The 13630-nt window shown below is 46.4% G+C and overlaps 1 protein-coding gene across 1 annotated transcript; it reads right to left on the bottom strand.

The window, feature by feature from the left end:
• Window positions 1-544: 544 nt before the first annotated feature.
• LOC126529611 (acyl-coenzyme A thioesterase 13-like) lies at window positions 545-9545 on the bottom strand. Its single transcript, XM_050177129.2, has 3 exons — window positions 9390-9545; window positions 5021-5211; window positions 545-785 (listed from the first exon to the last, which is right to left on the bottom strand). The coding sequence occupies exons 1-3, from the start codon at window positions 9459-9461 to the stop codon at window positions 626-628; spliced, it is 423 nt and encodes a 140-aa protein (XP_050033086.1). The 5' UTR covers window positions 9462-9545; the 3' UTR covers window positions 545-625.
• Window positions 9546-13630: the final 4085 nt, after the last annotated feature.

Genomic DNA, 13630 nt, shown 5'->3' with positions numbered 1-13630 from the left:
GGTGGCAAATGTCGTTTTCTCCTTGTCAGACTCGTGATTCAAGAAGCAAGCTTTAGCGGCGTTCGAGAAGTAGAAAGGGCTGTTGCGGAGTTCACGAGAATTTTCCACTCTATTGTAGTCGCTTATTAGATCGTAGTTCTCGAGCCAGTCTTTGACGTCTTCACCGCGTAAGCCAGCGAACATTTGGGGGTTTAGCTGATGGCTGCAGATGGTCGAAACTGAAGAAGGTCGCGCAAAGAGGGCGGCGTCAGTTGTGCAGGGTTCTTCTTGGCTAGATAATGCAGCAAACGGGGGGAGGGGGAGGGGGCTTATGCGAAGACCCGAGCGGAACTCCATGGAGAAACAACTTCCGAGAAACTACTTTATTCGCAAAGATTACGAGCCATGACGACAAAGAAGTAGCGGCTCGTGGTAATGATTATATGTACAGGTCAGGAAAGTTGCATGCAAATATTGTGTACGAATAATTATTAATTCTTTTTCTTGCGACCACATCCGCGGTTCCATATAGCTTGATCGGTACGACTCGGACAAGACCCAGCGATCAAATTTTGGAACAAATATTTATTTATTGCAGTTTTAACTTGTGCGTTCATTGAACATTACGTCGAAAAGTTCGGCGAGTTCATCTGGAAAGGTTTAAGAAAGTGTGAGTTCCTTGGATAAGGATCCGCTTCGTGGTCTTGTCGAGAATGTCCATTTCTGCGAAAGCAATCCTTCCACCGGGCTGGGCCACTCGAGAGTTCATTACGATGATGTTTCCCAACATCGCTGGGGCCAGAAACCTACGAGAAACAACTCAATCCGTGACGAGTCCAAGTTTACTGTTGTTCATCGCACGTACTCACCTAAACGGGCACAGAAGTTTTATGGAGTATCAGGAGGTACAAAAGTAGAAACTGTCAGGGTACCTCATATTGTTTGTGCATACTTAAGGGTATTCATAGAGCACGCAGTAATGGTACGAGCATAAAATGATGAAGCGACAATGTCGACTATGAAACCAACTGTGATGTCTAAGAATGTTTCAAACTTGAACAAATTTCACTGTGTTTCATTTTTTCTTGAAGCTATACTGTGGGTTACTGCGGCTAAGAAAAAGTCGTTACCGGGTAGCTTGAGCATTGTTCAGAGGCGGTGTTAGGATCGGCCGGCAGGAGTACTGGTCTGTAAAGCTATTTCAGCCCGTTGCACCTGATTCGATCGACCCGCGGTGCTGGTGCCCTTCGGAGAACAAGCGAGGACGACAGCGCTAACCGACCATGCGCCTCGTTCGGAGAATCGCTGACGGCAGCAGGGCGGGCCACGTTTGGCACCCAACGTATTGTTGGTTGATTTGCCGCGTCTTCATGGTCTCTCTCGGCAGCAAGACGAGCTTCCCTAACAAAAGGGCGCTTTGCGTTACGTGGGCCCCAGGATTCGTCACAGTCTGCTGACACTCGGGGCGACTACAGGAGAAAGGCAGCTCTGAAATTTAGAGGCGCAAGACAATGAGCAACCGGCAGCCGCGCTGCGGGGGTCCGCTCGGGGTACCGACGCGCCTTTCAAGACTCAAGATAATGGACAACCGGCGGGTCAATTTCGATGACTGGTCGAACGGTTCTCTCACCTAGGAAACTAGGGACCAATTGAGTGTTTATAAGCGGATGTTGTCGGCTGCTAGTGTGTGCTCGTCGTCGTGCTCGTGAGCTGCGTGCTGGTCAGTGTGTTTGGAGCTTCGTGCTCGTATGCTGTATGCTTCGTTTTGCGAGCTCCATTTGGGAGACACTCTAGACAGTCAAATGTATCCCTTGTTTAAAATGTAAATACTGTAAATGAAACCTGTACGCCTAGTTCCTCCCAAGTTCCTCTCTACGACCTTCAACCCTTACAAATGGTGGCAGCGGCGAGATCGTCCGACAACTCTAATAGCGGTTAGTATGCCAGCAAGAATAGATCGGGCAGTAGATCATGTGTAATACAACAAAGGCACGAATGGGCACACGTCACGCATGTGTCTTTATTCTCGTGCTGTAACGCTTACCTTTTGAAGAACAATACATGCTACATAATCATGTTGGTGTAGCGTTCGTATTGTAACTGGGACGACTACTATTTAAGTGCTGTGACGGCCAATATGTGTGCGCTTGGTTCAGAAACGAAGGAGCTAATTAAAACTGGTGTTGTTGTCGCCATGTTGCGTTCCGCCTTCGTCCTTGCATCTTGAAACTGCGAAAGCGCACAAAGATGAGAACAGAGAGAGAAAACCGGATGAGGCGCCTCGTCCTGTCCACTTGATTTCGTCCTCGTCTTTGTGCGCATTCGCAGTTTCAAGATGAGAGTAAACCAACTAGCCTAGTTGTATGTTCTGTTACACTAACCTTCTTTTCTCACGTGTGTCCAAGAAAACATATCCAATATGTAGATTACCATGGTCGAGCGTCAAAAGTATGGAAAAGAAGAGGCTTTAAAATGCCGATTGACCACGTTGCTTCTTTTTTGTGTTTAAAATAAAGGAAGTATTAAAGACCATTTACAAAGAAATGTGTAGAATTCTTGCGTACTCAATACACTTATTTTTCTAAAGAGGGACTCGCATTAGTGGGATTAATAACACCACTTAGAATGTGCTAGTATTATTCGGAGATCTACCTCAGAGTGGTGAACATAGATATATAGCTAAGTTGTTTCCTTAGCATCTCTCGTTTGCTACACTGACTCGTCTGTGGTTAGGGAGCCTCCATATAGGCACATGCTCAAGCATAGGTGGTGTCTGTATTCCTTTTCACACCTCGCGTGCAACACTGTGCAGGCAAAGAAGACTTCTTGCAGTATAGCTGTGTTCGCACCAAGAACTAGTTCAGTGTTTTCACCACTAGTTTCCTGAGATCGTTCTCTATTTTCGCACAGTAATAAATAAATCAGATTTTAAACCATAAAAAAAGACAAACCGTGTTATACGGTTGTTTATACGTTGTTTCCGATCACGTTGCTTTGCGTTTTTTTTTTCAGATTTCCCGCTTGCATATTGCAGCCTCGCGCGCAGGCTCGTGCTTGCCTCGCGCGTACGTATGTGACTACGAAACGCGCGGAGTTATACATTTTGATTACCAAACTTCTTGCCTAGCTTCAACAGCGCTGCGCACTAGGTATAAAACAGAGTATGTTTTGTGGCGTGCTCTGGCCGCCTGTCGAAACCCAGGTGCGGCATTCCGATAAGACCAGAATGCAAAAACGAGCGTGATTTCTGTATACTTTTACACCATGAATGAATCTGGAGACCTTCACTAAAGTGCCCTTCGAAGCCGAAACGTATCTCGTGGATGTGAAACAGTGTCAGTCGTTATCATATGTTATCAACAACGTATCATGGCGTCCTCCTCAGGTCATCGTGAGTCATTTCTAACCTGCTGTATTTTTCGTGCATGATAATTGGAGTATTTTAGCATTACTGTTATACCATTTACCCTCATGCCTCAAGCGCATGTATGTATAATTTGTCGTGTATTACGCGGCAAAAATGATCACCGGAAGTGTGATCAGCTGCAGAAAAAAAAAAAAAAGGTGTCGGATATCTGCAGGCTTCTCTCTGCTGGTGCCGCGATGCAGTTTGTTATAGCATTCCTTGCCTGCCAAACTTCAGTGGGCTACTACGGTGGGACAAAATCGCAGTAGCATTCCAAGTTTTTTGTTTGCAAACAGCGGTTGGTTCATCTTCGTCTGCGTAAATTTAACCAGCACTGGTCGAACAAGGATGTCTGATGCTGGAACATTTTGAAAATCCAGGGGACTTAAGGGCACTTGTCTGAGGAACCTTTGGAGAAGGAATGTCGGCCTCAGGCAGAAACGTTTCTTGTTCGACAGCTGTTGATTACTTCAAGTCTACATATTGCGAAACTCTGTGTGCTGATCTCCGTGAATCTGATGTTCACGCTTGAAGAGCTAGTGCAGCTGAAAGCCGTCGCGGGTTGACCGTGCTAGCTATATTCTTCTACGGATACAGGAGGTGAGAATTCAGATTGTTACTCTTTGACCGGGGGTCGGGCTTCTGATAACTCTCCCTGGGACCTCCTTCTGTATGCAACTATGAGTAGTAACAGCATATATGGAATAATATAGCCGCTGCCCCGGTACGCACTGGCTATGGCGTTTGCTTCAGTGGCGTTATGCTGCTGAGGACGAGGTCGCGCGCTCGCTTCCCGGCCTCGGAGGCCGCATTTGGATAGAGGCGTTATGCAAAAAAAGCCCTTGTACCGTCAATTGGTGCAAAGTTAACGAGTGCAGGTGGCCCAAATTAACCCGCAGCCCTCCTCTACGACGTCTCTCATAGCCCTATAGTGTGTGTGGCTTTGGGACGTTGAATCCATAGAGTTTCTCACTATAACACCTAGAGGGTAATCGGGCGCCACCGTCTATGGGAGTTTCTTAAGGGGGCACCGTGCCGTCATGGCAGTGACGGTATATGTGTCTGCGAGGCTCGTGTTGGCTGGTGTTGTAAGAGGCTTCGTCTAAAACGTGGATATGGCTACGCAAATAACGCGTTTTCAAAGTAAAATCTTCATAAAATGTTTTCATTCACGCATATTACATCTTTACTCACCCACGATGCATGACCAAGCGAAGAAAATCAAGAACAGACGACCAACTGTTCCAAAGCGAGCGCGAACCTTGTCGTCTGTCCTCCGACTTTAGCGGCCCGCTGATACGTTTTACGTAACATGTAGTCGTACACACAATAACAAGTTCTCATAGTTAAACAAAACATGTTTTCGCGTAATAATAAAGCTAAAACAGCTTTTCACGTGCTGTTCTAGTAGAAAATGAATGATTGTGACAGACGGAACGGTACTTGCCAAGCGCGTCTTCAAGATCTCCTGTCTCTACGAGAACGATGCCAATCCGAATCCATAATATACCGGCATTCCCATGCATACCACAGCGCAGCAGCGCCAGATTTCCCTCTAGGTAATGTATTGAGAAACTCTATGGTTGAATCCAATCGATCAATAAACGGAAAATAAAAATACTTGATGCTTCATACCTGGCCTTGATGTTCAGGCTCGTGAAAGGCGTCCTTTCATCGTACAACGTGCAAGCCGTCGCCCACGTGTACAGGTCCACGAGAGCGATTGTCGTGCCGTTGTGCAGGGTGCCGTGCAGGTCACAGTGCTCCTTTCCCAGCAGAAGTTCGAATTGAGCGACTCCCTTTTGAGTAGCCGCCATGATCTCGACCTGCGAGTGAGGCGGTGCTTTCGTTTGTGTCGAGAGATAGCGAAGAGAGGAAAGGCAGGGAGGCGAACCAGACGAGCGTCCAGTTTGCTATTCTACGCTGGGGATTAGGGAAAGGGGAATATAAAGAAGAAAAGAGGAATGACGTTATGACTGTGTGTGCAGTGAAACACCTTGACACCAAAGTGGATTTCCAAAATTTTGGTGGGACTGGGTCAGTTAATTTCCTTTCCCTTTTATCCTCTCCTAGCTTCGTTAAAAAGGAAGGTGTTTAAGGTCCGAAGTCGGCGCACCTCGATGACTCGAGTGCACGGTGGCAGCGCGAAGGAAGAGCCATTGTCTGGTAAAGATACGCTTTATTCAAACGCCAAGGCGTCTGAATGGGTCCAAGTCCGAACGTGCGCTCTCCCACACAACGAAAACATGACCTTTTAAACCCTCAGTTGCACAAAATAATCACAAACCAGCCAATGACACATGCGGGTTCACACCATTGAAACCAATAGCACAAAAACGTTCGTGACAGATACGGCATTGATGGAAGCAGTGGCACACTTTACAACACGCAAGAGGGTAGGTTTGCACGAAGACACGTGTCCTCTGCCTCTCCTCTACGTTAGGCGTTAGGCTCCGAGTGTAGGCCTTGATGTCCTCCCCTTTTCTCCTGCAAGAAGCCGCCACGCAAGCTGCACCCCCCCCCCCCCCCCCCCGAGAATGTTCCCAAGAAACCACCGTTTATTACCTGCACGTCTGCCGGACAGTGGGCTGCCCTACCCGTACTAAGAAATCTTGGTCCACCGTGCAGCTTTGGGCCGATTCGATTGAATGCTCCAAACACCGTAATTGGGACCCGATGGCGATGGCACACAAAAGCATCCATCGGTCGTAGCCGGATTAGTGGTAGTAAAATTACCGCCGTTTTCACAAGGCATTCTCCAAAGGCGCGCGAGGATACCAAACAATGACACTGAAGCCGGATGGGCATGATTCGCGTCGCCTACTTTCCGTGACTATGCTTCCCCGTCTGGCGGCGAGGCCCACGAACAAAGCGTAGGAGTGACCGAGAAGGTCAACGGGACAGGTGGGAAGCGCGTGGGCGTTAGCGGTGGCCTCAAGCACACCCCTTCCTCTTATCTTTACGCCCGTCCTCCCGAACGCTCCCATTCAGCTCGGACCGTCTGCCCTTTTGTTCTGAGCGAGGGCGCAGACTTGGCTGCTCTTCTACGGGTGTCTCCCGCATCCCCTCTTCGCCGAACCGACCCGCGTCAGTCGTTTCCGGTCATTGGCCGATACAGCAGCTTGTGAAATCGTCCTGCACTCTGCTGTACTCGCATAAACTGGGCAACACAACAACAGCACCTAATTTGTTTGCAGGCCATACAAAGCTTTCGGTGTTGATTGTTGTGCGCACAGTCGGACGCCAGGCCATTTGGTCAGCACAGCCACACGGATGCAGATACAGTAAATTGTGTGACGGTCGCCAGTCACTACTTTTGACTGAACACGTTAGACAACGATCACACACACCTCGCAAATGCCGCGACACCAGAATTCCGATAAACATGGAAAAGCAAAGCAGTAGCATGTGAGGGGGGCGTGTGTGGTAGCAGGTGAACTTTACGTGCGCAGCTTCAAGAGCTGCATTGCATCGCATATGATATCGGCGTGAACGCCCCCTTTAATAGCGGATGCTGGAAAAGAGCAATACGTTAACAATAAAGTAAAAGAGTTTTGTCTTTTCTTTCCTCGCCGCACCTATGTAACATTGATTAGAATTTTATTTGCATTGAATGAAACCAAACCGTGGCTATTATTAATCAAAAAAGTGGTTTTCCTTAATCAAAAGTGGTTTCGCAGTCGCGTTTGAATTGCTTCTATAGCCGCCCACGCTAATGACGGTGACAGATGCTTCTGGGCCGCTTTTCATCCGAAGCTTCGCGACCCATTTGGATCGACCTTGCTGAGACCTTGAACAACATCGGTAGTGGCCTGGCAGCTTTACCTTGCAGAACAAAGGACAACAGCCAAAATGGTGAGTAATAGTGAGTGCTCACCGCCTGTGTATGTCCTCATCATTCATGTTTGTGCGGACGTCTTTTTTTCCAAGTGCGCTGCTTCACCAAATTCAAGAATATCAGCGGATCTTCTTGGATAGAGCACTCCTGGTAGTGCTTTAGAGGGTAGTTAACATTTCTGATTTTACGAGCTGAAGCCACGACTCGATTATCACACACGCGTGGGCGGTGTTTTTTTTTCCACGTGTGGTTGGTTCATCAACGGGCACCCGAAGCATCGTACGCACTAGCACTTTGCATTCCGCCGCAATCGGAATGCGGTCGCCATGGCCGGAGATGAACCCGCGTCCTCGAGGTCAGCAGTGCAACAGCATAGCCACTTGGCTACCGCCGCGGGTCTTTTGTTTGTCTTACGTTATGACACTCTGACCACCGTTGTCTATGAAACTATGACACACCGTTGGCATGCTCCCGCTTGTGGGAAACGCGCTTGATATAGCAAATTGTGGATACGTATGCTGTTGTAGCCACTGACCTCCACTAAAATTGCTGGATGGCGCATCGCCACCACCCCGAGGCGCGAGCATGTGAAGCCACCGGAAATTCCACCGCTTGTCCCGGGAGCATCTGCTGCTCTTCTCCATGCGCGCAAACGAAGCATTGTGAGGCTGTAATTGTTTTCCTGATTGCCCTTTCTGCTTGCTTTTTAAGTATCACTTCATCGTGGCTGCTAGAGCAAGACAAGAGAACACGCATGGGGCAGCCACAGATGCAAATAAATTTTTACTGAATTCACCCTTTAAGTGGAAAACATATGCACATCAACCTTACGCCATTCTCGAAGTGCGGCTTTTTGCGAGAGACGTTTACGCTTGTCATCGCTGTTATACGCTGCGTTATGTTTTTTTTTTCAATATACCCCATCATTGCATGTCTGTGACGACTAGATTTGTCTATGGCTGCTATTTCGCTTGGGGGGCAATGTGTGCCGTTCCATTATTGCCTGTGGTGGAAAGGTTTCAGAAATGCCACTCTGTGTGTCCCCAAGTACATATGCCAATTTAAACAAGAAGAAGAAGAAGTAGTAGTAGTAGAAGAAGAAGAACAACAACAACAACAATCGGAGAGTCATTTTACCACTAGTACGGAGTGCAAAAGCGTTTGCGTTTTCGGGATCTCTTACAATTGCAGCGAATGTAATTTATAATCAGCACTAAGCTTTTTAACAAGAAGCACGCAAAAAAGAAACTGCGTACACTAATTTCTCGCACCTAAATCGCATGACCAAGTGGTTGCTGTCAGTGCGCATGCCCGCCGACAGCGCCTTCACAACACGTGCTTTCCGAACGCTCCTCAAGCTTGTTCCCTCTCCTACCTGCACTGAATAAATTCAGCAGCAAATAAACCACGGGGCAAGTTCTCGCCAGCTGACATTTGACTCGGTCGCATTGCTTGCATGAGCGACACGAAACACACAATGTAAGTTTCGTCGCTTGCTGCGTGAGATGCCTTTAAATTTCCGTCAATATATTCCAGGTCTAGTGGCCATATATTTGCACTGACAATTTACGTAAACAAGAAACAAGAAAAATCTTTGCGGTGTTGAGCTCGACAAGGAAGGAAAGCAGGAGACAGTGCCGTGTGGATGCTGCCGTGGTGCGCACTACATAGCAAAAGTTGATGATCTCAGGGTCTGTGGAGTACATGCAGTGCATGGCTCATACGATAAGTGTTCGGTGGCCGCGCTGAACCAAATATGCCGTGACGGTACAGTTGCACGGCAAGTCAAGCCATTGGGCTCTTCAGGAAGGCAGTCGCTACGCGCGGCTCATAAAGCTAAAAAGCACTGCATCTGAGCACATCACATCCGCTTTCTTTGCAAATAACATTGGCATCACTGACGCCCACTTTGTTTTTTTCAGCGTGCCTGCGTGGCTCTCTCAAGCATGGACGGGTTGCTGGGAAGAGGTATATTACCGATGCGACAGCGCTGTCCCAAGTAGAAAGCAAAGACCTACCAAGGCGCACGCACAGACACTAACGGTAGATGCAGTACTTTGAACCGACAGAGCGCTCCATGCAAGTGCCTCAATGTTAAAACGCTTGCTTTTTAGATAGAGTCGCGCACAACCCAAGAGTCGAGAAATGTAGGGCGAAATGGCGTACCTTTTCAGTAATATACTTTGCATACGTCAGTTTCTTCAGCGCGTTGGTGATGATCTGGTGAACGCTCTGCATGCCGCGATCACGCCGCTTTGGTCGCCGGCCTCTTCCGCGGCGTCCTACGACCGCCGCTGCACTGACGAGTCGTTTAGCACGTGCGCTCGCGCTGCTGCGGGAACGCGCAGAGCTCGCGAGCACCCCTAAGCTAGCGTCAGTATAGAGCGCTTCGACAACGATACACTTCCTTGCTCGATACCAATGCGACGCTTTCAGGGTGGGGATACACTATCTCCGCCACGCGCCTTAAAGCGTGTGCGAATTGATCCTGGCTTTCTGCATTTCAAGGACCAAATCCGGAAAAGATTTCTGCCAAGCTGAACGGTGTGCATTGCCGGTCATACTCTGGCCAGCGCGGCATGAACCTCTTTAGCACTATTTCTCTTTAAGATGCAGAAACGAGATCAATGCTAAAAAAACAATTGGAAATTTGGAAGTTGTGGGGAAGTGGCAGGGCTCCCCTCTGCATCAGCAAGTGCATGCTGTCCGCTATACTGGTAACCCTACCTTAACGAGAACCAGTGATGCATGTCATCGTATGATTCAGCCAAGTGCAGTCCTTGTTTTGTATTAAGGGTACAGTAACGACATCCTAAATATTTCTAAAGCATCGTTTTGAATATATAATTCTGTTAATTTTCTGGTAGTAGGCTGATTATTAAAATAAATGCAGCTCAAAGTTGAATTTTCTGACTAACATCTCGAAACTTCCGAGCTGATACCTCACTCTGACATCATGTATTTCAACTGTTTCTTCAAACTTGGGTGGTTTGGTTCAGTTAAAGTTCCCCGGTGTAGTAACGCGAGTGACAGCAACACACGCAGTAGGCGCAAGCCAAAGAATGGTTTATAGAAGATAGCGTGGCTGCTTTTATGCAGTGCGCATTTGGTCGAGCATGCGCACTTCGTGCGATGAATAGGCTTCCGATGACGCGACACGGCACCTGGTGCTTTATTTTCCGTCTCTGGCTTTCTTGGAGTACAATGAAGAACAATCTTATTTATAAAAAATTACCTACACAAGAGCAGACACCATCAAAATCCATGACGTCACAGCAAGCTTGTCCGGGAACGTCAAGGCAGCAGTGCTGCATATCTTTCCTCTTGAGTCTTTTACAGTTTACTCTGCCTCTTGTCACGGTATGGGTGAATACTTTTTGTATTGTTGGAAGATTATTTACAGATACGTCTAAAATTATTTTTCGCTTTAGAGCTGACTTGCCGCGGTTCCTGAGCGGTGTTGATATGGTGCCGCTAAGCAGGAGGTCATGGCATCAAAGAACCGCATATTTATGGAGGTGGAATGCAAAGGTACCGTGTACCGCGCAACCCTAGGTGGTCAAAATTAATCCGGAGTTCCCCACTACGGCGTGCCTCAGAATCCGATCGTCGTTTTGGCACATAAAACCCCAGAAGTTATCTAGTTTAATTTATCTTTAGTGCTTTTTTAAGCTGTGGCATTCATTTTCTCTGAAAAGATTTATGCTCAAAGCATTCTCCATAGATATTTAATAAATATGCTAGATATAAGTGTCTACTTGTTATTAGTGGTGATACGTTATGAGCATTGTTATTATGGTGGAACTGACGAGACAGAGAGAATTGTGATACAGGGCAGAATGACGCGCGTCGAGGAGATGGCTGAGTCTCCTTCGAGGTCCCTGGCGTGGACATCGACTGACTGCAGGTTGATGGCGGCAAGGGTTATGTGCTGCACAAACTTGTGCTTGTCCACATACTTCTGAGTCTGCTCTATGATCTTTTGCAGCCTGGGCTTTGCGAGTCAATTAATTTAATCGATGAGGTGGTGGGCGGCGTACGCTGTCTTTGTGGCTTATGTACACTTCATACAGCAGAGTGTAATCTCGAAAATTACTTCTAGAACACAGCAAGCGAATCTGATGTGCAGTGGTAATCTTATTAACATCGACAGTCGTCTTCCTCTTCGAGCTCCTACCGCTGCTTGCCAACACAAGCAGCAGCACTTGCGCAAGATGGCGTGAACGAGGTTCATTGAGTGGCACATACTCATGGTCACGTGCTCAGTGACCCAAGCTGGTCGGACGGTGCATTATAAACCCGCTTCCCTTAATATAGCAACCCGATACACTATCCATTATAGCATGCACTATGCAGTGACGCAAATAGGCGGGAAAATGGTTAGACACCAGAAAGTATGTGAATGCTAACCGCAATAAATATTCCTGGATGTTTTTGATATGTTAGTTTATTTATTATTTTTCCTGTTCCTGCTGGATAAATTCTTGTTTTTATGAAGCACGTGGGATCCAATCAGCACAAGAAGCTATGAAACTAGTCAAGTAAGATCACCATTCTAGATTTGCCGCAGGCTCTAGTGTTGTGATTTATTTGCGTTACGGCTGTTCTGTAGATGTGCTTAAAAGGCTTAAAACTGCCTTGGTAACATTTAATTAAACTTGCAGGTTCACGCAGGTTGGAGGAGTGCGCACTCAGGAGGTTATCCTGGCACAACTTGTTATGGCCTGCCATGGTAGATCAGGAAAGCTTACAAGGGCCTTGCTTCACCCTATGTTCTCAGAGGAGGAGCTCATGAGCCATTTACCCTTTGGAAATAACCACACCAAGGGGCAAAAAGAGGTTGTTGACACCATCGAGGTGAATGCTGTTATAGGCAAGTACTGTACATGCTTACCTGTAGAATTTTTGAATTCACATTTTATATCTTAAATTAGCAACTTGCCATTAACATAACAAACTACTTTAAAGTAGCCTGTGTCTGCAACTGTGTGCTACAATAGCCTACCGTTTGGAAAGACTGTTCATATTAAGTGCGTAACACCTTCGCACTCAGATGCATCTAAGCTTTAAAAGTTGCCTTCGCTGCCAGAAGTTCATTCGAGGCTCCACAAGACAAAATGAGGTGCATTACAAGTGCTACTTGGCTGTCATTGTAATGAATAGTTGTCTGTAAATCACGCTACCAATCTAGTCGCATGAAGGACATGCTTAAGTTGCCTGAAATTGTTATTATAATACAGGAATTGGGGAGAAACTATGCTCAAGTGCAGTTACTGTTTAACTCGAGGGACGGCACTTGCACCGAATTTGAGCAATTAAAATGGTCCTCCAGGTTCTGTAACGCAAAACAAAGTAGTTTATCCAATTTTAACAGGCGACATTAAATTGAAGTGGCTACTGTCTTAAAGGAGGTTCACGTGATGCGAGACAGTAGCTTTTCAGTTGTGTGACATTTTTGTTTGGTATTTTAATCAAAGCAATAGTAGGGACAGAGTTGTCAATATCACTGTCAACAATATGTTTAGGAAACGCTTATTCATTCTAAGCACGTAACCTATTTATTCGCCTGCACGTTATCAGTTTTTGTTGTAAGATATGGCAAAAAAAAATATTTATGCGGGTTTTCCCCACATGTACAAATATTTATACTATCATATATTATAAATATTATATTTCCCCACTGTCTAAAGCTTCTTATAGACCACGGGACATGTCCACAGCTCCCATTCTGAATTTATTGGAAGTTTCTCCTGATCCCTTACTTCAAATGAACACTTCGCAGTTTACAAGGTTATCATAGACCATCGCTAGGTAGCCTATGCGTCTTAATTTATCTTAATTATGAATGGACTTTCCAATTGCTCTTGTTTGACCCCTTGAGGATCAGTTTTTTAGGAAGTATGTCTCTCCAATTTAGGGGTTATATATAATTTAGGAGTGTGCTAGTGCTCGAAACTTCCGAATAACAAATTTAATAATGTCAAATTCGATTCGGTCTTCGAATGGAATAGTCACTATTCATAACGGCTAATATTTTTCGAATATTTTTGAACACCAATGAAACGTAGAATTGGAGCAAGAATACCGTAATCTTTCACCTCCACGGGCATACTGTACGCATAAAACGACTAAATACCTTATTACACATTTTTTTTCACCTAGGTAGTATAGCCGTTCTTTATACGAATTACTTCCCTGCTGAAGAGATATGTCAAGCGACATTTTCGCGAGTGATTAGCGCTCATCAAGAGCGTATACCGTCACATTATATAGGGTGTTCAGGTTAACGTAAGGCAAGTGGTTGAATGAAAAAAAAAAGTTTAGAAAACATGGCGCAAGGTACGATCATACAACCTACGGTGTTCGCTCGACAGCTGTGACGACCGAATACCGTAGATCCTACGATC

Source organism: Dermacentor andersoni, chromosome 9 (assembly GCF_023375885.2).
Source record: "Dermacentor andersoni chromosome 9, qqDerAnde1_hic_scaffold, whole genome shotgun sequence".
NCBI classification, from domain to species: Eukaryota; Metazoa; Arthropoda; class Arachnida; order Ixodida; family Ixodidae; genus Dermacentor; species Dermacentor andersoni.
This window is presented reverse-complemented; position numbering and strand designations above follow the sequence as displayed.

Excerpts from the sequence above, each read along its gene's own strand:
- LOC126529611 (XM_050177129.2), bottom strand. The coding sequence starts at position 9,461 with ATGCAGAGCGTTCACCAGATCATCACCAACGCGCTGAAGAAACTGACG. Across the intron at positions 5,212-9,389 it reads CAAAGTATATTACTGAAAAG|GTCGAGATCATGGCGGCTAC; the intron begins GTACGCCATTTC and ends CCTCACTCGCAG. Across the intron at positions 786-5,020 it reads AGCCTGAACATCAAGGCCAG|GTTTCTGGCCCCAGCGATGT; the intron begins GTATGAAGCATC and ends TGTTTCTCGTAG.